Source organism: Canis aureus, chromosome 25 (genome assembly GCF_053574225.1).
Source record: "Canis aureus isolate CA01 chromosome 25, VMU_Caureus_v.1.0, whole genome shotgun sequence".
In the NCBI taxonomy this organism is placed as follows: Eukaryota; Metazoa; Chordata; class Mammalia; order Carnivora; family Canidae; genus Canis; species Canis aureus.
The window spans coordinates 32,534,119-32,561,967 of NC_135635.1; the positions used below are offsets into that span (position 1 = coordinate 32,534,119).

Below are 27,849 nucleotides of genomic sequence, written 5' to 3' on the forward strand. Positions count from 1 at the left end.
AAGAAGTTGATCTATAAGGCATTCCTATTGTCAGGGCATTCACCAACACAATAAGAGACGGTGATAAAGAGCAGAACTAGCCAGGAAAGAAGAGCACACACACAAAAACTGCATTTGGCTACAAATAATCCGGATTTCTGTCTCTTTCAAGAACGTAAACAAAGGCATCAGCAACAGATGTAGTATAAACGCAATAGAAACTAGAAGGAAACTTAATATCTGGAATAACTAACAAGACAGAATGCCAGAAGCTGAGAGCTGCAATCAAAGAGCCATCTTCTCCGCTGAACTGAATTAGCTCAGTTGTACAGCACTTTTCAACAATTAACGTCCATGAAAGAACAGAAAATTAAATGTTTTACTGTGTTATTAGTTTTTCAAATTAGACTGTTTCATACATACTTATTTTATATTAATACAGGAAACAGAAGAATTCTGAGAACTAGGAATGCAGAAGTACGCTATAAACCAGACAGGCAGAGGGACCCAGCAGAGACTAGCAAAGGCTGTAAGTCATCACATTCCATGGAAACACCCAGATGAAACCAGATGAGAAAGCTCTTCAACAATGCTCCTAAACCAACTGCTGGGACTACTGAACTCAGAAACACGGCAAGGTAAGCAATGTGGATATTTCTACTTGTATTGATATGATAATTCTGTTTCTCCGGATTAAAGGGTATTTGAGGTAACATGTTAATCTTCAATCCTAGCCATAAATGTGATAAAGTCACAAAATGACTTTGTTTTAGGAGGGGTGCTGGCACTTCCTTGTAATTTTTTATTTCTCTGAAGACACCAGATAAAGAAGAAAATTAACAGCTTATATGACTGATTAAGTCAGAGGGGAAGACGAAGCAGTAAAGATATCAAATTTAGAAAGGATTAAGGACAAAATGACACCTGTGTATTGTTTACATGGATTGTAACATTCCTTTTTATGTCTCTAACATCAGTACAAGCACTCAGCATCAGTGAAAGAAATGTGCAATCTGATACTCACTAATTTATAGTGTTTCTGCTCCCTTATAAATTACATTTAAATGTCGCCTGTCTCCAAATAGACTGTTATCTACTTGAGGGCAAGGTCAGGAATCTTCTTTAGAAGAATTTATATGAGAAAGAGTGTCATCACATCATTATCAACTTTTTGTTTTTGTTTTTTTTTTTAATTAAAAGCCAGGGTTTTAAAAAAAAAAAAAAAAGCCAGGGTTTTTATTTAAATTAAAGAAGACTCTCCGAACTAGTTAGTAGCTGTTATTTTCTTTTGAAAAGTTTCTGGTTTCATCTATTCTTTATCCCCAAACTCCCAAATAAAGTGAACTTTGCAGGATAGCTGGACCCAACATGGATAGTGAGGATAGTGGCAGCACAGAATAGCTTAAAACCTCAGGGAGCACTAATGACTAAACATTAGAGGCTGAGACATGTTTTCTTTGTCTCTCTTTCTTTAATTGTCACTATGGGAAAAGCTCAACAATACATAAAAGTGGAGATCATAAAATAATAAACTGTCATATACCCAGAACCCAGCTTCAAAAATTATGACAACAGGTTGATCTTATTTCCTCCCTAACCCTACTCCACACTCCCAGATTTTTTGGAAGCAAATCTCAGAGATCATGGGTATCATTTCATCATTGACCTATTCACTATGTATTTCTACAAAAGCAAAAACTCTTCTTTTTGAAATGTAACTTTGTGCCTCCCAAAATAACAGTATTCAATAGAACTGTCTTTGGCTTTGAAACACACATAGTGCCTTTCTACAAAAATTTATTTTTGATGATGGTGTAAAAGTTTTTGGAATGCAATTTGCAATACATATCAAAAGTAATAAAAACTTCAATTCCCAATGATTATATAGTTCTTCTGGAAATTTATCTTGAGGAAATAATCCAGATAATTGAAAAGGAGGGGGGAAATGTTTATTAAAAGGCCCACTACAATATTATGATAGGGAAACAATTAGGTATTTATTAAATTATGGTAGATATCTTATAGAATACTTTGTATAATAAAATTATTATAAAATCAGGAACCTGAAAATATGATTAAGTAAATAAATATAAGATGAAAACTTTATTTACACTATTATTACAACTTTGTAAAAATAATTATACATTTAAACAAACCTTAGAAAGGAACAACCAAAAAAATTAAGATGGTAGGTTTATGGGTGTTTTTCCTTCTTTTTTTTTCAAGTGTTTATATTGATCTTGTGCTTTAAAGTACTTTTTAAATCAAATCTTTTATTTTCAATTTCTTCATGTTATAATTCTATCATCTATCAAAACACAGATCACATGTCACTTTCTCCATGAAGCTTCCTCTAAACACCTCAAGTGTATTTCCCTCTTTAAATTTCTGTAACTTTTGACATTTAGCTACTGTTATTTGCAAAAGTATCCTGAGAATTTTTCATTTGAATATGTGATAATCAATGCATTTTTCCCCCCAAAATCTAAAATAACTGTATAGTATCACATAAATTTTAACTTTTAGATACAATCATCAATATATTTCTACTATTTCTTAGACGCTCGAGAATGTTGACTTCTCGTTGCAACAATATTGACAAGGTTAATTTTGTTAAGAATCTATTTGAAGTTACTCTGTTTCCATTCCAATCTCCATTTCCAGGCTGACCACTGGTGTCGGCATTAACAAGTTTCTTTTTTATTGAAATAACAAGTCAAAATACATGTGATTTCCAAACTTCCTTTTGGCAACAGAACTCTCTCATCAAAGAAAATTTTACGCACCCACAATCAAGTAGAGCAACAAGAAAGCACAACTGTTTCAGCAACCGCTGGGGTAAAAGAGACATGCCAGAGACAGGAGCGCCGCCTGCTGGCCAGCAATTCTCCGTCAGCACGCCGTAGGGCACTTTAGAGCCTTCATGAACCATAGCAATAAAATACTCAAATAACAGTACAAACTCTGCAGTTCAGAAGTGGATGGTAACTGTGCAAAGCGAATTTTTCAGACAGGGAGCACTATCATGTGATAATGTAAAAATCACATTTACCACCCAAAGGTGCAAGTAGTAAGAAATGGATTGAGAATACCATTTAGCTACCTGTAGGCACCAATCTTTAAAATTCATTTATAAAGTGACTTTGAAGTGACTTGTAAGGGGTGCCTGGCTAGCGCAGTTGGCAGAACACATGACTCTTGTTGACCTCAAGATCTTGAGTTCAAGCTCTGTGTTGGACACGGAAAAAAGATTCTTGTTTTTTGTTTTTGTTTTGTTTTGTTTTTTGTTTGTTTGTTTTTAAGATTTTATCTATTCATGGAGGGGGTTGGGGAGCAGAGGGAAAGGAACAGTTAGACTCCCAGCTGCTCGGAGCCCAACACAGGCCTCTGTCTCAGGAATGGAAGATGATGTCCTCAATCAAAACTAAGAGCCAGATGCTCAACCAACTGAGCCACTCAGGTGCCCCAAAAGAAATGATTTTTAAAAGACTGAATTTTAAAGTTGATATTTAAAAGGTCATCCCTGAAAATGTAGTAAGATAGGGAAAAGTATATGGCCCAGAACTCCTCTTAGGTGAATACTATATATTGTTGGTAAGACATCACTTGAGGCTTGTGTAGGTAACAGCTATGATCTTCAAGAAAGGTGGTTCCAACTAATTGCAAGGCTTTTGTTTTGCTGAGTGAAGTAAGCAATTTGAGAGTCAGAGCTAAATTGTCATGGGCAATAATGGAAATGCAGTACAAGGCTAACTTTTTCCACGTGGTGTATAACCTCTCATTTAAATATCAAGTACAGGGCAGCTCAGGTGGTTCAGCGGTTTAGCACCACCTTCAGCCTAGGGCCTGATCCTGGAGACCTGGGATTGAGTCCCCCCTCGGGCTCCCCACATGGAGCCTGCTTCTCCCTCTGCCTCTCTCTGTGTCATGAATAAATAAATAAATAAATAAATAAATAAATAAATAAATAAATATCAAGTACAATTAAGAGTAACAATTTGATAAGGGTACAAGTTATTAACCTTCCCAGATGACTGAATGTTTCCATATGGCCCTAGTGTTAATACATGTTAACTTGTGGGTTGTTTGAAATTTGAATTTGCACAAATCAACCACCAACCTTATAATTTCAAAGGACATTTTACTTTCAACTCAACATGTCGTTTTAAGTCTGTCTCGACTACCTAACTAGATTAAAAATGCCATAAAAGCAGGGACCATGTCCTTTTCATTTTTATGTGCTCCATAGAGCCCAGCATGTTATCTAATACATAGTAAGGGACTAGTCCATTAGATAGATTGTTACTTAATTATTAAACTGTTTCCTTCACCAGGCTCTTCAAATTTCACCTGTCCAAAAATAATTCATTAGTTTCACCTTCAAATCCTACCTCTCCCCCACCTAATTCTCTAACATTTATCTCATCCTTGCGATGGAAATAATTTGAACTGTATTCAGTACTGGAAAAGTATCAGGTGGCAGGCCTGCTGAAGATCTATTTGCATAAGGAATCTTCCCAAAGCCCTTCACCAAGAGAAAAGGAGCTAGGAAGGTAAGTCCAACTCAGAAAAATAAAAGTCCTTTTTCATTGATTTGAAAAGTAATTCAGAGCACATCATGATGTCTTACTCAAACTTGTTACTGGCACAGAATTATAGATTGATATCTGGAAACTGGGAAGAAGAGTATAAAAAAGTACATGTGCCGGGCCGTGGTTGGTTATATAAAAGAAAGAAAATATAATTGAAAAAGGGCTGGGTCTTTGATTTGTGATCTTTGATTGAAGTCTTTTCATCAATTTAATTAGCTACTATTCTTTTATTGTCTGGAGTTGTTTGCTCATTTAGCTATTAGATAACTACTGTTTTTCTTATTGATAGCAATAGTCTTTAGAAATTCATACTTCATTTTTTGTGTACCTTTCCCAATTTCTTTTTAGTTCTTTTTACATGGTATGGTCATCTTTGTTAGTCAAATTTTTGTGTGACTTTTTTTCCTTTGGGTTTAAACTTATAAAGCCCTCCTCCATATAGACATTTGAAAATTATCCACTTTCTTCTGGCTGTTTTATCATTTTTTTACAGACATTACACTAACTTCTTAAAATTAATTTTTCACCCCCAAAACTAGCCCATTATGCCAAGAACATCTATAGAACAATAATTTCAATTATTATCAATTTGAGAGTCTATGTTCATTATGTATTTAATGTATAGAAGGGTCTGTTTTCAGAACTATCTTGTTCCATGATTCCATCTACTCTTGTACCTATACAATACTAAATATTATTTTTATAATGTTTTAATATTTGGGGAAGAAAAGTCCCATTATTACTCTTCTAAAAAAATAAGAAATCTCACCTATTTAGTTTTGTTTAATTTTATTTAAACTCTGGGGAGAAAAGAAAGAGAAAATGGAGTTTTTATATCTGTGTGGGATATGGGTATATTTTCTCTTCAAGTAAATAGCATCCTGATTTTTTATTTTATGATTAATTTGTCAAGGTGTGTTAAAACAATGAGTTAACTGGGAAGAAACTGACCATTTGGAAGCATTCAACCTACTCATTCAGGAGGAAGGCTCATCTCTCCTTTTGTTAGGCAAATAGAACCACATATCTTTTCTGGAAGCTATGCCTTCAGATAAGAGCAGATGATAGCTGCTAGAGATATTTTACACTTTCTCAGGCTAAGAAAGACTCCTCTCACCTAAATATCTGAATTGGAATGTTGCTGATGGTCTTCCAAACTCAGTCAGAAACTGGAGTTTTCACTTCATGATAATATCTGAGAACTAGGAGTCAAAAAAAAGAGAAAAAGTTGAATAGAAAATTTCTGGAAGATAAAACAAAGAAATCAAAGTTCAGATTTGTGCAGTTTGCAACCCAAAGGAGGTGAGCTGGGGAATATTGAACAAACCCTCTACAATTTTTTTAAATGAAATTATTTTCTAAGTACAGTTTTGTGGAAATTTGTGTAACACGTGGATGTGTGTGTGTGTGTGTGTGTGTGTGTGTGTGCGCTGGATCTGAATCAAAGATAAAAATGAATTTCTGACCATGATAAGGTTTATCCTATCAGGGGTACCAAGGCATTTTTCTAAACTGAACAACATAAATGATTATGTGTTTCCAATCCATTTAAAAAAAAAATGTTTCCCCTTTCTATTTCCAACTTATATTTTTATGACTTGGAGGATAGGCTATTTTCATGTTTCATGAGAGAAAAATATCTTCATTCTTTCATCCCATGCTTATGAGAGTCCCCATATCTAGGCTAGCAGCCATGGTCTCGGAATAGATAGGGGCCAAATTCATCAGAATGTTGTTTACGAGAGAATGTGCCAGCTCCCACACAGATTTCATTTTCTCTTTTCTCCCAAGAGTTTAAAAATAAAAGTGCCAGGCACATAGTAAGCCTATTCAAGGTATGCATATTGTGACATTGTTCTACCAGGGCTCAAACTTTTTTACCCAAATAAACTCGGAAGATGCTTGTGCTTTTTTTCTCTGAGCCAGTGGAACCGACACAAGAAGGCTCCTACCTGATACATTTTATTCATTCTATGGTGTACTCTTGCTACTTATTTTTTAATACCTTCGTGAAACGGCATCATCTTCTTACTAAGGCTAATTCTAGCTAATCTCCATCGTGCCCAAGTGCATTATAAGCCAGTCTAAATAATTTAAGTTATAAGCTTTGCAAATGGAGACCACAGATAGTTATAACTGTACTGTCCCCTGCACCATGGTCTCACTCTCCCCAAGCGAATTTTAATCTAAAGAATTTTGAATACATACGCTTAACATGAAAATTTTTTGTAAAGATTCTAGTATGTGTATTGTCTTTAATGTCCATAGGCTTAGAGAACAAATAATTTGCCTGTAAAGACATATAGAGTGACTGGAATATTATAAATTAAGATAACAGTATATAAACAAAATTAGATATTAATAGCCCTGTAAACTCAGAGATCTTAATATTCTTCTGGCCCTACTAATTTATCTCCAAATATTAGAGAAATCAATCTGGTAGATCTATTCAGTGTGGTGACTAGGGTTTGGGAAAATTAAGGAGTATTGGTAATCAAGACCTAACCATATCAAACTGCAGTCTATGTCAAACCTTATTAAATATGACTTGGAAATAATCACATTTATTTATTATTAATCAGATGCTTGATAAACACATATGTTTCCTATCCAGGATTTCTCTCAACCACAAAAAATTAGTGCCTTAATTAATGCATCAGGAGGTTGCATTGTTTCCCATATTTATATAAACTAAGTTTCATAAAAACTGTTTTGAAGAACCTGTTGAATTTTCTGAGGAATTCCTTAGCACAGTGCTATTTTTCCACTTGTAAAGTAAGATTCATGGTCAAATGCACACAGACAGCAGACATTTTTCAAAATTTTTAGTGAGGATTTACGACTTTATTTTTCAGAGATTGTATCTGAAATATGGCTCAGAGTGACTTCTTCTATCCAGAAAACCCACGGAGAAGGCAAGAAGTAAACCGTCTTCACCAGCAGCTACTTGATTGCCTATCTGATAGCTTCCATGCCACCAATAAGCTGATTGGGGTTTTAAACATGCACTTGGGGTGCAAGCTGGCCTCCATTGAGATGAAAAGAGATGGGACCATCAAAGAAAACTGTGATATCATCATCCAAGCCATGATGAAAATCCAAAAGGAATTGCAAAAGGTTGATGAAGCCCTAAAAGATAAACTAGAGCCAACCCTCTACAGAAAACTTCAAGATATTAAAGAAAAGGAAACAGAGAAAATTGCAATAGTACAAAAGGTCATTTCAGTCATCCTGGGAGAAGCTACTTCTGCAGCCAGTGCAGTCGCTGTTAAACTTGTAGGCTCAAATGTCACAACTGGCATCATTAACAAGTTGGTCACTGTGTTAGCTCAAATTGGTGCTTCTCTCCTTGGTAGTATAGGAGTTGCTGTTCTTGGCCTTGGCATAGATATGATCTTCCGTGCCATCCTGGGAGCAGTGGAGAAAACACAGCTTCAAGCAGCCATTAAAAGTTATGAGACGCATCTGGTGGAATTCAAGTCAGCTTCAGAAAAATATCATCATGCCATTACTGAGGTCACCAACACAGTGAAACAGCAAATGAAATGAACAGCCACTGTGCCCCTGTAATAGTTTTCTACTTCTCAATATAGTGTTTTGCTCCTTTGATTAGGTTCATTTTCTGTATGTTTCCAACATGGACAGAAATACAGTTAACAACTTGGAAAGATGTTTTAAGAGATGCTAAAATTAGAAGACTCCAGAGTTTTGTATCAACAACAAATGCCTACATTGGTTGGTGCTAGAGGTAAAAGATTATATCCCAGGATGCTTCTTACTTTGCTCTACCAGATCAACTTTAGGTTAAATGCTATGGGTGTGGGGATTACCTTTCCCTTTTCTAACTCCCCAAATCATTAAAATTTATGTTGAATGAGGAGAGTTTTATTTCTACCACTAGCTTCAGACATCATTTAGTACTAAGGGGATGTACTTAGTAACTTCTGCCTAGACACTAACTGTGGACTTTGAGTGAAATAGAAATACTACCATAATTTTGACCCTCAGTTTTTAAGGCTAATTTTTAATAAACTGGGAGACACTGGCATATGGGTTGTAACAATTTACTTCAGTGATAAAAGGACACAATGGTTCTGTAACTTCTACTAATTACACCTTATAAATTTGAATGGATTTTTTAAGAGATAAAAGCTAAAACTAAAAAGATAAAGGTTCTGTTTCTGTCATTGCAATCAACCCTGGCCAACTGTGGTGCGATGATTAAATAACCCTCATATGAATGTTTGAACACTCTGGGACATTGAAAAAAAACAAACATGCAAATCCCATCTACACGTGCATAAAATGTGTTTAGGATACAGGGAGAAGTTGTTACTCTTTTAGGAATTTGCCATTTAAAGGAGTCGTAATATATTACCTCCACGAGTTTTCAGAAAAATGACATTTCATTTTCTACAACAGCAGGATGAAGGAAGCTGTTTCTGCTTCATAAAACTTCAGGTGGCCCATTTCATTAATTACCTGATTTCAGAAAAATCCAGAGGCTAAGGAGGCCTACTGGTTCAGCTAATATCTGCACACACAAGTGTTTTCTAAATCCTTCACCAACTAATAACTTCCCATTGTGACTCTTAGCTTCTACTTACAAAATCATTAATAAGCTGCTGGTGCAAGAATGTGTTTGTTATAGCTGATTCTTGCATCCAGGTACAAGAAATGTCTCGAAGTTTTAAGAGCTCAGTGTATCTCAAAAATTAAAAATCTAGATGAAAGACCAACTTTTCAGATGTACTCTTCATTTTTCTCTTCTGTCACTGCTTCTCAAAATTAGTCGGAAAACTAAAGTAGTTCATCTTCAAAATTAAAAAAAAAAATTAAGTTTGATTTTTTTTTTTTTTTTTTTTTTTTTTTATTACCTAACTTACAACTTCTGAACTACAAGACCATGTTATTGCTCTTTCTGGGACTCAAGATTCGGCCTAAAACCAAATCAAGAATTTGCTAAGACAAAGGCTAGTGTAGGTAAGGAACTGATTATAAACGTTTAAGCGCACCATGTAAATATTCTGCTGTTAAAAACCAACGTGTTATCTCCTTCGATAGTTTGGAGTGTTTATAAAGGATAGTTAAGAACTGACCTCTGCCTCCCATATTTTCCTATAAGGGATATTAAGATCAGTGACAACAAAGGGTATCTCTTAGAAGTCAAATTTGTTAAGTGTTTAAACTTACCCTTAAGGGGAAGAGGTGGGGGGGGGGGGGTAAGAGTCGTGGACATAAGGAAGAGGACGAAGACTGCACCTAAGTGATAATCCGCACATAGGTACAGTGATACCCTAAAGGACTCCTCGCTGGTGTAAAATCCGAAAGGCTGAAGCCAGTACCCATCAGCCTCGTCACTCGTAAATTCAAAACTTGCACACGTATCCCATTTCCACCTCAAAAAAAAACAAAAAACAAACAAAAAACAAAAAACAAACAAAAAAACCCTTATTGTAGATTACCGTAGATTAATCTATAGTTTACGAACAATCTGGGACTTTCACACGGGCACTGATGATTCGTTCGCTCAGGTCTACAAACGTTCTGTTGTGCCTATAAACTTGGGAACGGCCGTGATGGTAGCAAAGCGCAACAGGCACACTAGCAAATGTTATTCAGGGATCCGTTTTCAGACAGACACTCTCAAGAGACCACACTTGCTTACATCAGGAAAAAAAAACAAAGAACAAAAAAAAAAAACAAAAACTAACAAGTCCAGCCGACTGACCGCAAAACAGCACCCTGGCCCGAAAAGGCCGGTATCCTGCACAGCCGTAACAAGAGCTTCCGGAAATTAAGTCAAATCGTCTCGGTCGGAGAGGCAAAGTAGTCCTCTCATCAGCCAATCACCTATCCGACCCGCTAGGTTTTTCTTTCTATTGGTCTAAAGAAGTGTCAATTACTGCGGTTCTGCGCCATGGGGGCGGGCCCTTAGCACTGAATCAACCAATACGGTATGATGTGGAGCGGAAGAGACTCTGGTCCTGGGGGTCTTGGTTCGTCTCTATGGTGCCAGGGCCAAGAAACGCTAAGATCCTGGGTCCTTAGGAATAGGAAGTGACGTAAGGATGGCGGAGGGGCGCGAGGTTTCAAGATGGCGGTGGCTGGGTGGCTGACCGGCAGGCTGAGGTGAAGGCCCCTACGAAGTAGAAGAGGCCGAGAATCGTTCCCTCCCCGCTTCTCGCAGTCCCAGGAACCCAGCAGAAGTGTGAGTGTGCAGGGTTGTCTCACTCCGTTTCTCCATCTTTCTTTCCCGTCTGGGCCCCGGGCCCTGCGGCTGCCTCGGGGACACCAGGCCCCTCTGCCCCGTTCTTCCTCTCCGCGGCGTGGGTCTCCCGGGTCGGGGGCCGGGGGATCTTGGAGCCCGGAGCGGTGCGGCTTGTAGCGGTGAAGCAGCAGCTCGCCCGAGTCGGTTAGCGCCGCCTCTTGCCGGCCCGTTGGCGGGTTGCTTTAGCTTTGACGTCTTCATGTTCCTCGAGTCAGGATCGACCGTCTCTATGGTTTTGGCAGTTGCTGGTGCTGCTGTCTCTCTGGGTGGACCTGGGCTCAATCCCGCTTGAACCCCGGCCTCTTCGGTTCAGTATAGGGGTTCCCCCCGCCCCGCCCCGGTTCTGTGGCGCGATTTCCTTATCGTTTCTCTTTTAGACAAAAAGCGGTTTGTGCAGACTAGGGCTGCATTGTCTCCTGTAGAAATTCTTCTAATTCCTACCTGTTTTTTTGTTTCACCTGTGGGAGAGGAGGGTCAGAACGGGAGCCCGAGGGTAACTGAGAGGGGACAGCAAGGAAGATCACAGGCCATCAAAAAAAAAAAAGAAGAGAGGCTGTATTTATATTAATTTCGCTTGTTTCCGCCGACCTTCTCACCTTCTCCCACTTTTTCTGAGAAGGAAACCCTGGACAGGGTCAGTTAGTTGCCACTGGAACAGCTCTGAAGCGTTTCGCAGACATGAAGGCATTTGAGCACTTGCTGAAAGAGGCGTTAACTAATGAACTTTTCTGACAAAATCTTCAAGGAAGAAGGGAGGGTATTATAATTAATTGTGTGGGCTACTGGAAAAATTGACCTCATGATCGTCCCTTTCACACGCTTTAAAAGTCTGCTTTAAAGGGGGTGAATTTGCCAACTTTATTGTTGGAAAAGAGTTAAGTATTAAAAAGTTAAACAATCGGAATAAGAGAAAGAAGTAAAATAGCAGTGTCTTAGGTTAATAAAAATATTGACTTGCAAGATATTTTCCCTCAAACACAGTCATCCCTTTCGGTTACCATAAAAAAAATAGAAGTCAGGAGTCAAGTAGGTGCTAGTAGAATAGTTCATGTCTTGACGTTTTTGGACACTTCTTCGTGTAATACTTTCATTTTTAGTATTTGCACTCTTAGTTACGTTGTTAGCTCTTGCGAGTCGACAATTACATGTGAATTAGAACTAACTCTGAATTAGAGAGATCTAATCTGTCTCTCCCCATGGAGAGACAAGGGAGACATTTGTTGTTGAACCCAGATCATTACCCCATTCCCCCCCCTTTTTTTTTTAATTTGTTTATGATAGTCACACAGAGAGATCGAGAGAGGCAGAGACACAGGCAGAGGGAGAAGCAGGCTCCATGCACCGGGAGCCCGACGTGGGATTCGATCCCGGGTCTCCAGGATAGCGCCCTGGGCCAAAGGCAGGCGCTAAACTGCTGCGCCACCCAGGGATCCCCCCCATTCCCTTTTTATTCCTCTTTCACCCTACATAAAAACAAGGGGAGGGTGTAGGAAAAGGACTATGGCTTTTCATATTCATGGTTTATCCTATATTGTTAAAGCGGTTTGTGATTTTTTTTTCAATTTCAGAGTTAGTCCATGATCCATTAAAAAAAGTTAACAATCAAAGGAATGTTACCCTTTAGGGCACATAGGTGGCTTAATGGTTGAGCATCTGCCTTTGGCTCAAGGCGTGATCCCCGGGGTCCTGGGATCAAGTCCCTGCATCAGGCTCCCCCAGGGAGCCTGTTTCTCCCTCTGCCTATGTCTCTGTCTCTCTCTCTTTGTGTCTCTCATGAATAAATAAATAAATAAAACCTTTTTTAAAAAAAAAACAAAAGGAATGTTACTTTTCAAGAGATTGGTAGAAAGAAATTTTGTAATATAAGAAGGAAGATATTTTGTAATTATCAGAAGAATAAACTCTGTCTTTGTCTTTGCAGGGTTTTTTGTTTTTTTAATGAGCCCGGTAAACCATATAAGTTGTCAACATGGGACGGAGATCTACATCATCCACCAAGAGTGGAAAATTTATGAACCCCACAGACCAAGCCCGTAAGTGTCCATTGGTGTGGAATGATAAAGAAGAGGAGTGATAAAAATTGCAAGCACTGGAGAATCTATTATGTCTTAATTATAAAATCAGCGTTGCTAGGAGTCAGTTAGTTTTATAAAGTTATCCAGTGTTGTAGGCGCATGATGAAAGCTTTAAACATGCAAGAAAATTAATACTCATACTTTTAATTTGATTGACTTGCCAATTATAATTGGCTTGAAACTTTCTTTTTGTATTTGAAATTTTGGACAGACTAGTGTTGAGAAACTTAAAGCAAAAATCTCCTAAGATTTTGGTTGACATAATTAAAGGCTGCTATTGGCATCTAGTGGGTAGAGGCCATAGATGCTGCTAAATACTCTGCAATGCACAGGATAGCCTCCATTAATTATTATTTGTATTAAATTAGAGAAAATGCTAGTGTTCAGGATTTGAAAGTTTTATATTTTCTCTGTCTCTCTCAAGGAAAAGAAGCCCGGAAGAGAGAATTAAAGAAGGTATGATTTCAGAAGCATCCTATTACCCCTAAGTGCGTTAGTGGATTTTAAAACAACATTTACAATTATTTGTCAGAAAAGATACTTTATGCTTCTTATAACAAACAATAAAATTTACTAAGCCAAAATACTGTACTTGGAAACTGAACTGAAATAACTTTACAGATAAGCTCATGATATTCTAATATTGTATATTTGGTTATCTTTCCCACTGAGTTAAATAGATATCTTTGAAAGGATTTTTTATTGCGCTATTAAAGCATACTACTTTGTTAAAAGCTACTGATTTAGTGAGTGAAAATAAATGTGATTCTGAGTAGCTTTGTGGGTTCGTTTTCCTTATTGTGTACCTATTGAGTTTGTGGCAAAGTGTTTTCCCAGAATAAGACAGTATTTACTTTTTAGTGTCATTCTTTAATACCTGAAAGAATACAGATTTTTAATAGTTTTTAATTGAACTTTTCCTATTGCACTGGTTAGCATCAAATCCTGTAAAACTATTCTCTAGTATATATAGTTTTAGAATTTAGCCCAAAAAAAATCTTAATTTAAGTAATTGCTAAAGATCTCACAAAATTAAAAGAACTCTTTGCCTTAGAAAGCACATGTACTAAATAGTGATTATCTTTTTGTCTAAAGTTGAAACGTTTTTTGAGAGCCAAAAATGACATGGCTTTGTTATGGTGGTTGAAACAAGTGACCAGAAATCAAGAAGTTCAACTCATTTTAAATAGATTCTTGATGCAAATTGAAGTAGAAGTTCAGGAAGGTCCAATTTTTTAACACAGTGCTCTTTTTTTTCCTAAGAACAAAAAACAGCGCATGATGGTACGAGCTGCAGTTTTGAAGATGAAGGATCCCAAACAGATTATCCGGGACATGGAGAAATTGGATGAAATGGGTAAGAGTTTATTTTAAAAGGCTAGATTTTAGAGCAGAGGTATAGTCTGATACACAGAGGCAGGCAAACAGGTAAAATGAGTAAAGCAGCACAGATATAAGAAAAACAGAAAAGCATGACGACATTTGACACTTTGGGTTTAGTTTTAGCATCAGAAAAACAATGGAATGATGGGGAGCAGTTGCACACTGGGGATCTCCTCTAGAGTAAGATGGATGCTGTTATTTAGCTTGAACTAGTTGTTGAGAGAAGACTGAAATCTGGAGTTTTTAATTTTTTTAATGTTGGCAACTACCATGTAAATCTAAATGTTAGGCTACCATGAATTTATCAGTTCCCCATTTTTTCCAGTGAGAAGATAAGACACTTGACCCACTAAGTAAGGTGGTAGAAGAAATCGTGAACTACTTAAAATCTAATTTTATAGAATATCATATATATCGTTAGGATATCTCATTTTTTCACATTTTTTTGAATGATTTTACTTAGTTTCTTCACATACATCTTCAGTATCACTACTTTTTGTCATAACTGGAATCACACAAGATAATCCTTGCCTCCAAGTTGCTTCAGAATTCTCTGTGTGATGTTCCCATAGGAAATTTTATTGCAACCTGTCTAATATTTTTAACATTAGAACATGAGATTTTTAATTGTTTTGCATCCTGCTCCTTTTTTTTTTTTTTTGCATAATGAAATGATCTTGACAAGATTTGTTTTCAAAGGTACTCAGTTTAAGTGGTTTGCCAAAGATCAGATAGTAGGTGAAAAAGGTACAGTGGATCTCAATAATACATTAAATGGGTTGAAAAAAAAAAATCCAGGGGCGCCTGAGTAGCTCAATCGGTTAAGCATCTGCTTTTGGCTCGGGTCATGATCCCAGGGTCCTGGGAGTGGACCCCATAATGAGCTCTCTGCTCAGCAGGGAGCCTGCTTCTCCCTCTGCCTCTGCCTGCTGCTCCCCCAGCTTGTGCCCTCTCCCCCATCAAATAAATAAATAATCTTTAAAAATAAAAAAGTCCAGTTATGTGGGGTTATGGTGTTAGAGGTTCTTTTAATAATGTAACGTAGCTTGTGCATTTAGCCTGGGCTAAATTAAATTTTATTTAATAATTAGTTCTGGATCAGATTGCTTGATCCCAAATCTTTCCCAGTTCAGCTCTAACTGATCCCATTTGTTGCCTCTGGTTTAAATATTACTGTGGGCGGGATCCCTGGGTGGCGCAGCGGTTTGGCGCCTGCCTTTGGCCCAGGGCGCCATCCTGGAGACCTGGGATCGTCCCACGTCGGGCTCCCGGTGCATGGAGCCTGCTTCTCCCTCTGCCTGTGTCTCTGCCTCTCTCTCTCTCTGTGTGACTATCATAAATTTAAAAAAAATAAAATTAAAAAATAAATAAATATTACTGTGGGCAATTGTTATCCCTAGAGTGTCAAGACATTAAATGACCTGTTAAATTCAGATTGATTTATGTGGTTTTAAAAGGAGATAATAGTAGTAATGGAGGTTTATTGAGCTCTTATTTTGCTATGCACCCGTTTTTTCCATATGCTATTTAATCCTTAAAACAACTTTCAGGTAGGTGTATTAACCTATTTTATGGATGAGGAAACTCAGGCACAGAGAGATTGTATACTTTTCTCAAGGTCATGCTATTAGGAAGTAGCAAACTGGGATTAAAACTCAAGCATTCAACACTTTCATTAATCACACCAAGAATAGTGTATGATGTAAGACTATCCTCTTCTGAATAAATCACCTAGGTTAAAAGGATTTAGGGAAGAAGATAATTAAACTTGTTATCTGTTTAAAAAAAAAAAAAGGAGGGATCCCTGGGTGGCTCAGTGGTTTAGCGCCTGCCTTTGGCCCAGGGTGTGATCCTGGAGACTCAGGATCGAATCCCACGTCGGGCTCTCGGTGCATGGAGCCTGTTTTCTCCCTCTGCCTGTGTCTCTGCCTCTCTCTCTCTCTCTCTCTCTCTCTCTCTCTCTGTGACTATCATAAATAAAAAATAATAGTAATAAAAAAATAAACGCCAGATGTTTAAAAAAAGAAAAAAAGGAAAAGGGAGAAGGGAATACTGTTCAGGGCTCAGTGCAAACTAGTTTAGGCAGAAGAAATACATATATTGACTCCCATAATTGGAAAATCCCAGAAGGAAGCCTTCCTAGAAAACACAGGTATGGTTATTGAGACTGTTCATCTGCCTGGTCTACTCTCTTGTTAGCTTCATTCAGCATATTGCTAATGAACTGCTTGGGATGGGAAGTAAGAATATGTGCTTGGAACTGGTGGGAGACAAGGTTACAACTCTAGGTTTATTTTATCCCTCCTGTAAAGGAGCGTCACACTCTCACATTCACAAAGTCTCAGAGAATGATCTGGTTTCAACTTGAATCATGTGCCAGTTGATCTCTGAGTCAGTCACTGGTGAGGAGAACAGAGGGAGGCACGTATAATTGAGCAGGCAAGCTCGGGAGTCTTGTGCTAATAATCCTTTTTGGGGTAAAGGACCTGAAATTAAGCCCCCTGTTGAACACATGGAAAGAGAAAGAATTATATGGTAGTTAGACAATATCAGTCTGTTATAAAAATAATTAAGCTGCAAGCTAAACACCACAGGATATTTTGTGATCACTTAGTCATCAAAGCTTTGTTGTGAGTAGTTGATGTCCACATTTTCCAGATGAAGAAGCTAAACATAAGAGAATTCAAGTGCCTAAGATCTCAGAATTAAGTGACATAATTAATCTGTCTGGCTGAAGCCTCACTATACTATAGCAAGTTGTTAGCATAAATAAAAATTTATTTTTATGTAATTTTTATGTAATAAAAATTTACAGTAATGATGAAAATCAACTAATTAGATGACATTAGACTTAGAAAAGAAAGTAAAATTAATGGCTATCTTAAAGGGGTGGAATTTAAAAAAATACCTATTGCACTTCTTTTTAATAAAATTTAAAATTTTATTAAATAAAATTTAATTTAATAAAATTTAAGATATAAATCCCTTTTAAAAACTTTATCATATAAGGAGATTTTATGGGGCAGCCTGGGTGGCTTAGCGGTTTAGCACCGCCTTCAACCCAGAGCGTGATTCTGGAGACCTGGGATTGAGTCCCACATTGGGCCCTCTGCATAGAGCCTACTTCTCTTTCTGCCTGTGTTTCTGCCTCTCTCTCTGTGTCTCTCATGAATAAATAAGTATAATCGTAAAGGAGATTTTATTAAGTGATATAGCTAGTTGATCCCTAAATGAAGTGACTCTTTGTTTTGAATCTCAATATCTGCTCTTTTCTTTCAGAGTTTAACCCAGTGCAGCAACCACAGTTAAATGAGAAGGTGCTGAAAGACAAGCGTAAAAAGCTGCGTGAAACCTTTGAACGTATTCTACGACTCTATGAAAAAGAGAATCCAGACATTTACAAAGAATTGAGAAAGCTAGAAGTGGAATATGAACAGAAGAGGGCTCAACTTAGCCAATATTTTGATGCTGTCAAGGTAATCAAGTTTCTCTAGAGAGGTAAACTAAAATGTTATATTTAGATTTGCTTTTAAAATTGTTAATGGGAGAATTGATCACGAAAAACTTCTTCCTCTTGGCAATTTCCTATCAAATAAACTTCATCATGGCAATTTCTTGTCAAACTATCTCATGAACCAACCAATCTTAGTGATGTATATTTATACAAGAGAAATTAATCCATCTGCCAGTATAGTAATAGCCAAAAACTGGAAATAGCCCAGATGTCCATTAATAGGAAAATGAATAAACAACCTAGAATATTTGTAAAATTGAATGTACTCAGCAATATAAAGAAATGCTCTGATACTCAAAACAACAGGAATTAAGAAAAAAATTTAATGGATAAATCTCAAAGCATGTTGAATTTCTATCATAGTTAGGATTCCATTTGTATGAAATTGTAGGACCAGCAGAATTAATCTATGAATGAAAGTGTTTGTAACAGTGGTTGCTTTGGGATAGTGTTAGGGATGATTGAAAAGAAATGTGAACTAGATGCATTTGTCAAAACTCAGAATTTAATTTCACTGGGAATTTTGTCTCAAAAATGTAAAAAAACCAAATGGTATAATTTTTGCAAAGCAGGTAGTATAGGTCCCCTTTTACAGATAAGGAAACCAAGGAACTTGCTTAGTCATACAGCTAGTATGTGGCAGAAATCCAACAAAGACTAATTTTAGAAATCCAAGCTCTACCATTGGATATATAGTATTTATAAGTTAATTGATAAGTCTTATTTATCATACAGAATATTTAAAAGGATAGCTTTGGTGCTAGATACTTTTAACAGTTAACCATAACCCAAAAGGAAAAGTTAATAGTAAGGGAGAAAAGCAGCTGAGTTTTGTTTCTTTTAAAGGTGATAGAGATTCTTTCCATTCATCAACAGACTTTGGAAATGTTGACAAATACTGATATTCTTGTTTTTCCTGATACTTAATGTTAGGTAGAAAGCAAATCCAGGTTATGAAACCGCAGATACTGAATTTTAACTGTTGAGTTTGTGGGTTGCTCTTATACTATTGAAAGATTTTTCTCTGTTTCAGAATGCTCAGCATGTGGAAGTGGAGAGTATTCCCTTGCCAGATATGCCACATGCTCCTTCCAACATCTTGATCCAGGACATTCCACTTCCTGGTGCCCAGCCACCCTCCATCCTTAAAAAGACCTCAGCCTATGGGTGAGGAAGCAGTAGCACAATTAAATAATATTTATTAAAAGTACCTTTTGACTGTCCACTGCCAAAATTATTGCAGTGGGAATTAAAAGGCAATGGGAATGTAAGCAGTGCCTTACTTGATTAAATGTGAGGTAAGAAATGCCTTGAACATATTTTAGAAGAAGAAATAAATATTGCTAATGTTATTACTGTAAAATTTTCTTTACAGACCTCCGACACGGGCAGTTTCTATACTTCCTCTTCTTGGACATGGTGTGCCACGTTTGCCCCCTGGTAGAAAACCTCCTGGTCCTCCCCCTGGTCCACCACCTCCTCAAGTCTTGCAAATGTATGGCCGTAAAGTGGGCTTTGCCCTAGATCTTCCCCCTCGCAGGCGGGATGAAGACATGTTATATAGCCCAGAACTTGGTAAGGAGTGACTGTTCCTTTTGCTCTTGCAGCTTTTCCACTGTCATTTTTTTATGTTGGTCCTGTTTAACATCTTGTTCACCATCCTCAGAACTTAGGAGATAAATCATGATTACATATACTTACTAACAGATGGATAAATCATAGAATTTACCCAAGAAAAACCAACACACATTAGGAAGTACAGAAATATTTATTGTGTTTTAAATTAGGCTTTTTTTTGAGATTCCTTAAGCCTTGGATACCTGTTTCCTTTTCAGTTTTATTGCTATCACACCAGAGCATAATTGTATATAGTCATTGATGTGTGTGTGTGTGTGTGTGTGTGTGTATACCAGTTTCTAAGTAGAATTTGTTTTCAAATTTAAACTTTTTAAATATTTTACATTATCAAAAAGATTTTAAAACTATTACCAAACGGAAATATTGTCAGATTATATGAAGAATTATTACATACAGAGTCATTTTAAATAATGAAGCTATTCTGAGTTAGCAGTTTTCTGTGTTTTGGTATACCATGAAGTGGAGGATCCAGTCATCTTGTTTCCTGCTCCCTTCTCCCTTTTCAGCTCAACGGGGTCATGATGATGATGTTTCCAGCACCAGTGAAGATGACGGATATCCTGAGGACATGGATCAAGATAAGCATGATGACAGTACTGATGACAGTGACACTGACAGGTCAGATGGAGAAAGTGAAGGGGATGAATTTGTGCACCGTGATGATAACGAGAGAGACAACAATGAAGAAAAGAAGTCAGGTATGTGCAAATGAAAGTTCATGGTATTGATAGTAGCAGACAAGATGAAGGTCCTGATTTATTAGTGTATCTGTGAAAGTAATTGTGAGCACCTTGAAAAGAAGGGTCATAGTTTTATTCATCTTTATATCAAAAAACTCAAAAGTTCTTGATACATAGTCCTCAGTGGACATTTGTGAGGGGAAAAAAGTTAAGCAGAGTATGTGATAAAGAAGTCTATGTAATAAAGTTCACTTTGAGAGAAAAAGAGCTATTCAACAGCATACAGATGGGCTCTTGTGGGTCTGTATAGGAACAAAAGAATAACCACGTAACTATGTTGATTGAGAAAGCCATATCCATATCATTGGGGTTTTTTTGGTAAGTCTGCTTAAATATTTTTTTAAGGTTTTATTTATTTATTCATGAGAGACAGAGAGAGAGAGAGAGGCAGAGACACAGGCAGAGAGATAAGCAGGCTCCATGCAGGGAACCCAATGTGGGACTTGATCCTGGGACTCCAGGATCACACCCTGGGCTAAAGGCAGGTGCTAAATCGCTGAGCCATCCAGGGATTCCCCCTACTTAAATGTTTTTATCTGGAGCCATTTAAATTTCTATGTTCATTTCGTCTCACATCAACCAGACCATAATTATAATTCTGGTACACCTGCAAGTAGACTCATGATTTAATGGAAGTACCCATAATATATGATATATGTCCATTTGATTATTATAAAATCAAACTGAGTTATGTGTACTTTTAAAAAGTAGTTAAGGCATTCATCAAGATAAGTTTAAGCATCATGATAGATACTGAGCAATACAAAATGTATAATCTGCCACACCTCTGCAGTCTTTGAGTTTCTTTTAAAATTATTTTTGTCAGAGGACCTGCATGGCTCAGTGGGTTAAGCATCTGACTCTTGATTTCAGTCAAGTCATGATCTCAGGATTGTGGGATCAAGGCCAGCCGCCTGTTCACACATGCAAGTGCTCACATGTGCTTGCTCTCTCTCTAAAATAAATAAGATCTTTTAAAAATAAATAAAAGCAAAATTGTTTTTTGTAGTCTACAACAGCATATTTATGTATTTGTAATACTACTGATGTTCGTATTTGAAGTGATGACAAGTCTTTGCTCTGATATTTCATAAGAATCGTGGTTGCAAACCAAAAAGCTGTCTTAAAGGGGTGGATGGAGCTCATAACAAAAATTATAGACGACTTATATAGGAGCTAGTACTAGAAAGTACAGAGTTCTTAGAGCCACAGCAGCTTCATTTTTCTCTGGCATCGTGTGATCCTTTGCCTCATTTTTCTTTTTTTCTGCCAACTTGTTTTACTTCTACATACTTATCAATGGATGTGTGCTGAAAGTGGCTATCCTGTGATTTGACATTCAACTAAAATTTGAGTTTTTACTATATGTAAGGAATTTTCCTAGACCAACAATACAAAATAGATAAAACTAAAGCCCTGCCCACGTGGAACTTTGTAAATGTTTACCAACTAAGACTGCTCCTAATTTCGTACCATTTAGCATGATGTTTAATTTAATAGTGTCTAGTGGATAGCCTGATTTGTCAGGTTAAAAAGGTGCTTTCTATTCCAAGTTTGCTAATAATTTTTATTATAAATATTTTATAAGCATCTGTTGAGATGTTATGGATTTTAAGTTGTGTACTGTAATGAATTCTATTCATGGCTTTTCTAATGTTCAACCTTATTTTGCATTTCTGGGGCCAACCCTATATGTTTATGATGTGTTTCTTTTAAAGCACTGTTGGATTCAATGTGGTTAGAAAATTGGCCCTTGAACAACATGGGGGTTAGGAACACTGACCCTCTGCACAATCAAAAATCTGTGTATAACTTTGAGTCCCCCACAGTTTAGCCTATTAATAGCTATTGTTGACCAGATTTTTTACTGATAACATGAATAATCAATTAACACGTTTTGTTGTTGCATGTATTATATACTACATTCTTGCAATAAAGTAAGGTAGAGAATTTTTAAGGAAAATACACTCTCAGTACTGTATTGTATCACAAAAAAATCCACTGTGCAAGTACCCACTCAGTTCAAACCTGTGTTCAGTGGTCAATTATATTTTACAATTGGTTAGTTTTGGTATCAAGGTTGTGCTAGCTTCATATGTTCTGGATTGCATTCCATCTTTTCTGTTCCCTTTTATAGGAAATTTCTGTAATTTAATGTTTGGCTGAACTTCTTTATAAAATTATTTGGGCCAGGTTAAAAATAGATTTTTAACTACCATTTCAATTTTATATGTTGTAGTCTTAACACTTCTGTGGCCAATTTTTAGAATTTTTATTTTTTTTTTAAAGACATGTCTATTATCTGGGTGTTCAGTTTTACTGGCATAAAGATGTTAATGGTATTCTTTAAGTTTTTGAAATTTATAGATTTTAAATCACAATAACATGTTTACCACCAGTTGGCACTTCTTATACTTTCTTTATATGGCTGTTTTCTATACTTAACTTCTGCCAAATAGTGAGCAGCATCCTATCTAGTGCTTTATCACATTATATAGGAAATATTTGCTGAGTTTTGTTGTTCTAATCCACCCTATTCTCTCCCTCTACCCCTTAGGTCTGAGTGTAAGATTTGCAGATATGCCTGGAAAATCAAGGAAGAAAAAGAAGAACATGAAGGAGCTGACTCCTCTTCAAGCCATGATGCTTCGAATGGCAGGTAAGACAGGGAAAGAAGAGTGAAATCACCTTTTGAGTATTTCCTCCTGCCACTTCCTTTACATACATTTTCCTATTTAGTGTCTCAACAACTCTGAAGTAAGTAATAAATCCTTGTTTTTAAAAGTTAAGGTTTGGAAACATTTGGAGACTAAGCTGCCCAAAGTTACCCAGCTAGTAAGTGGTTAAACTGGCATTTAAATCCAGGTCTGTCTTGTTCTAAAGCCCAGGCTTGTTTCACTGCTCCAGTAGCATAGATGAGTAGAATACTATCTTGATTCCTTCACATCTAGTTTATTAAAGAAGGGTAGTTACTTGTTAATTTTTAAAAAGCACTTAATTGAGCATGTGTCTGCAGGCATTGCTATTTTGCAGGCTGTAAAAAATGAATCAGGGATCCCTGGGTGGCACAGCGGTTTGGCGCCTGCCTTTGGCCCAGGGCGCGATCCTGGAGACCCGGGATCGAATCCCACATCAGGCTCCCGGTGCATGGAGCCTGCTTCTCCCTCTGCCTATGTCTCTGTGCCTCTCTCTCTCTCTCTCTGTGACTATCATAAATAAATAAAAATTAAAAAAAAAAAAAAAAATGAATCAACTCCATTTCACCTGGTTTAAAATTTCTTCTAGGTCAGGAAATCCCTGAGGAAGGACGAGAAGTAGAAGAATTTTCAGAGGATGATGACGAAGATGATTCTGATGATTCTGAAGCAGAAAAGCAATCACAGAAACAGCATAAAGAGGAATCTCTTTCTGACGGCACATCTACTACTTCTTCACAGCAGCAAGCTCCCCCACAGTCTGTTCCTCCTTCTCAGATACAAGCACCTCCCATGCCAGGACCACCTCCTCTTGGACCACCACCTGCTCCACCTTTACGGCCACCTGGACCACCTACTGGCCTTCCTCCTGGACCACCTCCAGGTAAGTAAACATTGATATATTGTGAATAATTAACTAAGTCTACCTGTGATTAGAGTGACGAAGTCATTCCGAAAATATATATTAGTAGTGATGTTTTGTTTTTCCTAGTATAAGTCGCTAGGAGATAAAGGATAGTACAATTTACTTATTCCTATACCACTGTTCACAGTTCATAGTACTTCTGACAGCCCTCTTTTCCTCCAAAGCTCTTCTCTTTGCAGGGTTCTGTAGCTCTGAGGTTAGCAGGCAGAAACAGGAGTATTGAACCTGGGGGTTTCTTTAGTACTGTTATTTTTAATGACAAGTTGACCCAATTCAAAATTGATAGCTAATGAGATTAGGATGCAGTAAATACTATCAGGCATCCTTCCTTGGTTGGGAATTGTTGGAAGTCAGTCTTTAGAGACAAAAGGGATCAGTATTAATATAATCTTTGGCATACAAGAATGAGAAGTTTGTTTTGAAGTTTGAACTTGGCAATTTATGATTTTATAATCCTTCATCCTACAGTTGGCCAGTTAGGTTTTCTTCTTTCTTCGCTTGAGTTCATCCCTTTTTGATTGGTGTTGCAAAGCACATTACCTCTCCTGTGTCATCTTCTGTCATCCTTGCCTACATATCTTCCTGTGTTTCAGGGGGAATGCTTAAAGCATTCTGCTTTATAATCCATTTTCAGCTTATTTTGAACCCACTTAAAAATCTTTTCCTCTTTGTTCAGTTTCTAGCCCAGCAGAGCTGTGCTTAAAAAAAGCTGTATTTTTTATCAGTACTGGGAAATAAAGAGAAATGATCCATAACAAGTTTAGCACTCTATCTCTGGTGCTCAGATATTTGTTGAGTGAATTCTTTTTCCACCTGTGTTTTGATCAGTTTTTGAAGTTACCTGATTTCAAGTTAAAATGCTAAGTCAGACCACATTCGAGTTATCTTTATACCAGTTACGACTTGGTATGTATTTCTCTTATATTAGTTTGTCATTTTTCTCTTTTCAGGAGCTCCTCCATTCCTGAGGCCCCCTGGAATGCCAGGACTCCGGGGGCCTTTACCCCGACTTTTGCCTCCAGGCCCACCACCAGGCCGACCCCCTGGCCCTCCCCCGGGTCCACCTCCAGGTCTGCCTCCTGGCCCTCCTCCTCGGGGACCCCCACCAAGGCTACCTCCCCCTGCACCTCCAGGTGAAGCTTTTAATTTCTACTACAAAAATTTAACTATTATATATTTCATTTGCTCTAAGACATATTTTCACATGCCAATATCCTGAAGTCAAAGGGTATCCTAAAATGATGTTTTTTAACAGCTTTTGGCCTGGGTTGAAGTTGAGTTCTTCCACAGAGTATTTGCACTGGATTCTCCATTTGAGTAGTGTGTTTTGTGGGGGTGGGGGACAATTATAAAGTCATTCCATGTATTTCCATATATTTCTTAAGTATATGTACCAACTTAAAGTTTGAAATTACAAGGCACATTTCCATGTGCTTTTATCATAGTGTACCAGTGTATTTCTGGTTTATTACACTGTCCCAGTCTAATGTGAAGGCCTCCTTTGAAGCTCCCCAGCTTGGACTCTCCATGGTATCTGGAATAATTATGAGTCTATATAAGCAATAGTATCTTAGATTCCACGAAATTTGGCATTTTTATTCAGTCTTAAAAGTGGCATTTGAAGAAAATCAAATCTGCAATTTTGGGTAAATGACAGTGGTGGTGTCTGAACCATCAAAGGACTTGAATTCTTTTCCATTGGTGGTAACATACCATGATTAGTTACATTCATGTCCTTTGATGTTTAAAATTTCATTTCCTGGCCATTGGGTTACCTTTTTCAGCGGAGGAATGGTGTGGAAATCAGTAAATAATGCATGAGAATGTAACTCCCAACCTTGGCCTTGATAACATGTCTAGTATACAGCTAGAGTAGAGTCTTGGGCTTTCAGAGTTGAAATCATACTTGAAACCAGTTAGTGTTGTCGACTTTGTATTGTAAGACAGTGCATTACTCAGGAAGAAAACCTAAGTACAGGGGTATAGACTGAAAGTGAATACTATTTCACAGTAAAATATTCCTTACTATCACAATCTATTCCTGAGCATCATAGTTTCAGCTTGTTTTCTGTAAATTGCCCATGTTTAAAAAATTGTCAGCCTCTGTTTCTCATGGTGTTCACCTGCCTGTTTTCTCCTTCATTTAGGCATCCCTCCACCTCGTCCTGGCATGATGCGCCCACCTTTGGTGCCTCCACTTGGACCTGCCCCACCTGGGCTTTTCCCACCAGCTCCCTTGCCCAACCCGGGGGTTTTAAGTGCTCCACCCAACTTGATTCAGCGACCCAAGGCGGATGATACAAGCGCAGCCACCATTGAGAAGAAAGCCACAGCAACCATCAGTGCCAAGCCACAGATCACTAATCCCAAGGCAGAGATTACTCGATTCGTGCCCACGGCATTAAGGGTACGTCGGGAGAATAAAGGGGCTGCTGCTGCTCCCCAAAGAAAGTCAGAGGATGATTCTGCTGTGCCTCTTGCCAAAGCAGCTCCCAAATCTGGTCCATCTGTTCCTGTCTCCGTTCAGACCAAGGATGATGTTTATGAAGCTTTCATGAAAGAGATGGAAGGGCTACTGTGACAGTTCTTAATGCCAGAGCGTTTCTGTTCATACCAGAGGTTGGTGGGGAAAGAGGCTCTTACTAAACTTAGTGAAAGAGCGACTTTCACTGTCAGGGTATTTTTAAATTTCAGTTCAAGGAATATCCTAAAGTTTAGCCTTGTTCAGAATTTATTGCATATAAGAGAGGATTATTTCATTCAGAATAAATTGGTTATTGAAGCAGTGCTGCTAACATCCATTCCCTTTCATACCACCGTTTTCATCCGGTTTGTTCCCCTTCTCCAGTTTTTTGGAAACTTGTGATCGAGGGGATCTTGTTACTTATTTGTTTTGATTCTCTTCTTGTGTGCAGTGGGCACTGGAGTAGAGATTTCTGGGAAAAAAAAAAAAAAAAAACAGTTTATTTTACCCCATCTTGCCTTTTGTGTTTGAGTTATTTTAATATTTTCTTGTAAATATTTTGTAATATTTTAGTGAAATGGATCGCAATGTCATTTCCTAATACAAAGCAAGATATGTGGGAAGAAAATGTACAATTCTTTGATTAAAATTATTTCCCACTGACCTAAACTTTGAGTGTTTCGTGGAATAAATAAATAAATGTTCTACACCAAGATATCCTCTGTGTTAGTGATGATATATAAATATGGTATCTGTGTTAGGGGCAGAAAAGAAGCAAGGATTTAAAATCTGTTTTAGGGAACTGCCATTGCTGGTAGAGAATAAGAATCTTATTGAAAATATTGTTAAAACTAAGTTTTAAATTTTAAGGATAAAGAAAAGAATTATTTTCCTTCGGGATTATACTGGCTTTGGAGAAATTGAAAGGTTATTTATTGTATAGAACATGAATCTTCTCAAGGATTATTTACTTTTCCAGAGCTTTGTGAGCTTAGTGATGGGAAAAGCTTCTTTTAAACCGTGTCTAAATTATTAGATAGCTAGAGAAGGTGACTACTATTATTTTATTGAATTTGTCAGTTTTATGAGCTTTTATTATTAAAAGACAAAATGAAGAATGCTCAATATTGTTAATTTACATTGATATCATTTTCTTTAAAAAGTGCTTTAATAGCTAGTTCAGCTAGCCAGTAATCCTAATAATTTTCACAGATATTTTTTCCATCTTACAGATGAGAGTATTGAAGCTAAAGGAGTTGTGTGAATTAGCCAGTGGCCCAAAGTATGAATATTTTATGAACAAAGATACACATGCACAGTGAGACAATGTGTGCATTGAGTTTAGACTAGACATACCTATTCTTACTTTGTATCTTAAATACCTGTCACATGATCCCATGTCATCAAAAATTGGTGGTATCCTAAAAAAAATAGTACAATAATATGATAAGGCTTTTATTTTCTTGCAAGTGATTCCTTGATGGATTTTTAGATTTCTCTTCTGAGATCCTTTGTGTATGAAACTTTTCTTGGAAATTACTCTTTCAGATTAAAGCAAGTCTTGTCAAACCA

General features: G+C 37.3%; 3 protein-coding genes across 14 annotated transcripts in view; 2 read left to right on the top strand and 1 right to left on the bottom strand.

The window, feature by feature from the left end:
* The window catches only part of C25H12orf60 (chromosome 25 C12orf60 homolog), a 19,713-nt gene extending 8,755 nt beyond the window's left edge, over positions 1 to 10,958 (bottom strand). Inside the window, exons 1-2 of one of the 9 annotated variants that reach the window (XM_077870970.1) lie at positions 10,303 to 10,953; positions 5,689 to 5,773 (exon numbers count right to left, since the gene is read on the bottom strand). The gene's annotated coding sequence lies outside the window, so the exon portion shown is untranslated. Of the gene's footprint in view, positions 1 to 5,688; positions 5,774 to 9,764; positions 9,971 to 10,036 lie in introns of those variants that run through there. The other 8 variants (XM_077870969.1, XM_077870968.1, XM_077870967.1 and 5 more) reach the window with 8 other exon arrangements.
* On the top strand, positions 404 to 8,619 carry SMCO3 (single-pass membrane protein with coiled-coil domains 3). Of its 3 annotated transcripts, none has more exons than XM_077870979.1 (3): positions 404 to 617; positions 4,314 to 4,532; positions 7,427 to 8,619. In XM_077870979.1, exon 3 carries the CDS (start codon positions 7,443 to 7,445, stop codon positions 8,118 to 8,120), a length of 678 nt encoding a protein of 225 aa, XP_077727105.1. In that variant the 5' UTR covers positions 404 to 617; positions 4,314 to 4,532; positions 7,427 to 7,442; the 3' UTR covers positions 8,121 to 8,619. The 3 variants fall into 3 exon arrangements, with proteins under 3 accessions (XP_077727105.1, XP_077727106.1, XP_077727104.1); XM_077870980.1 differs by having other exon boundaries at positions 4,439 to 4,532; XM_077870978.1 differs by lacking the exon at positions 4,314 to 4,532.
* On the top strand, positions 10,617 to 27,849 carry WBP11 (WW domain binding protein 11). 2 transcript variants are annotated; one of them, XM_077870964.1, is made up of 12 exons: positions 10,617 to 10,782; positions 12,764 to 12,875; positions 13,342 to 13,373; positions 14,181 to 14,274; positions 17,580 to 17,776; positions 18,848 to 18,981; positions 19,190 to 19,389; positions 19,959 to 20,150; positions 22,750 to 22,851; positions 23,478 to 23,771; positions 24,764 to 24,946; positions 25,961 to 27,849. In XM_077870964.1, the coding sequence occupies exons 2-12, from the start codon at positions 12,812 to 12,814 to the stop codon at positions 26,392 to 26,394; spliced, it is 1,926 nt and encodes a 641-aa protein (XP_077727090.1). In that variant the 5' UTR covers positions 10,617 to 10,782; positions 12,764 to 12,811; the 3' UTR covers positions 26,395 to 27,849. The 2 variants fall into 2 exon arrangements, with proteins under 2 accessions (XP_077727090.1, XP_077727091.1); XM_077870965.1 differs by lacking the exon at positions 10,617 to 10,782 and adding an exon at positions 11,134 to 11,149.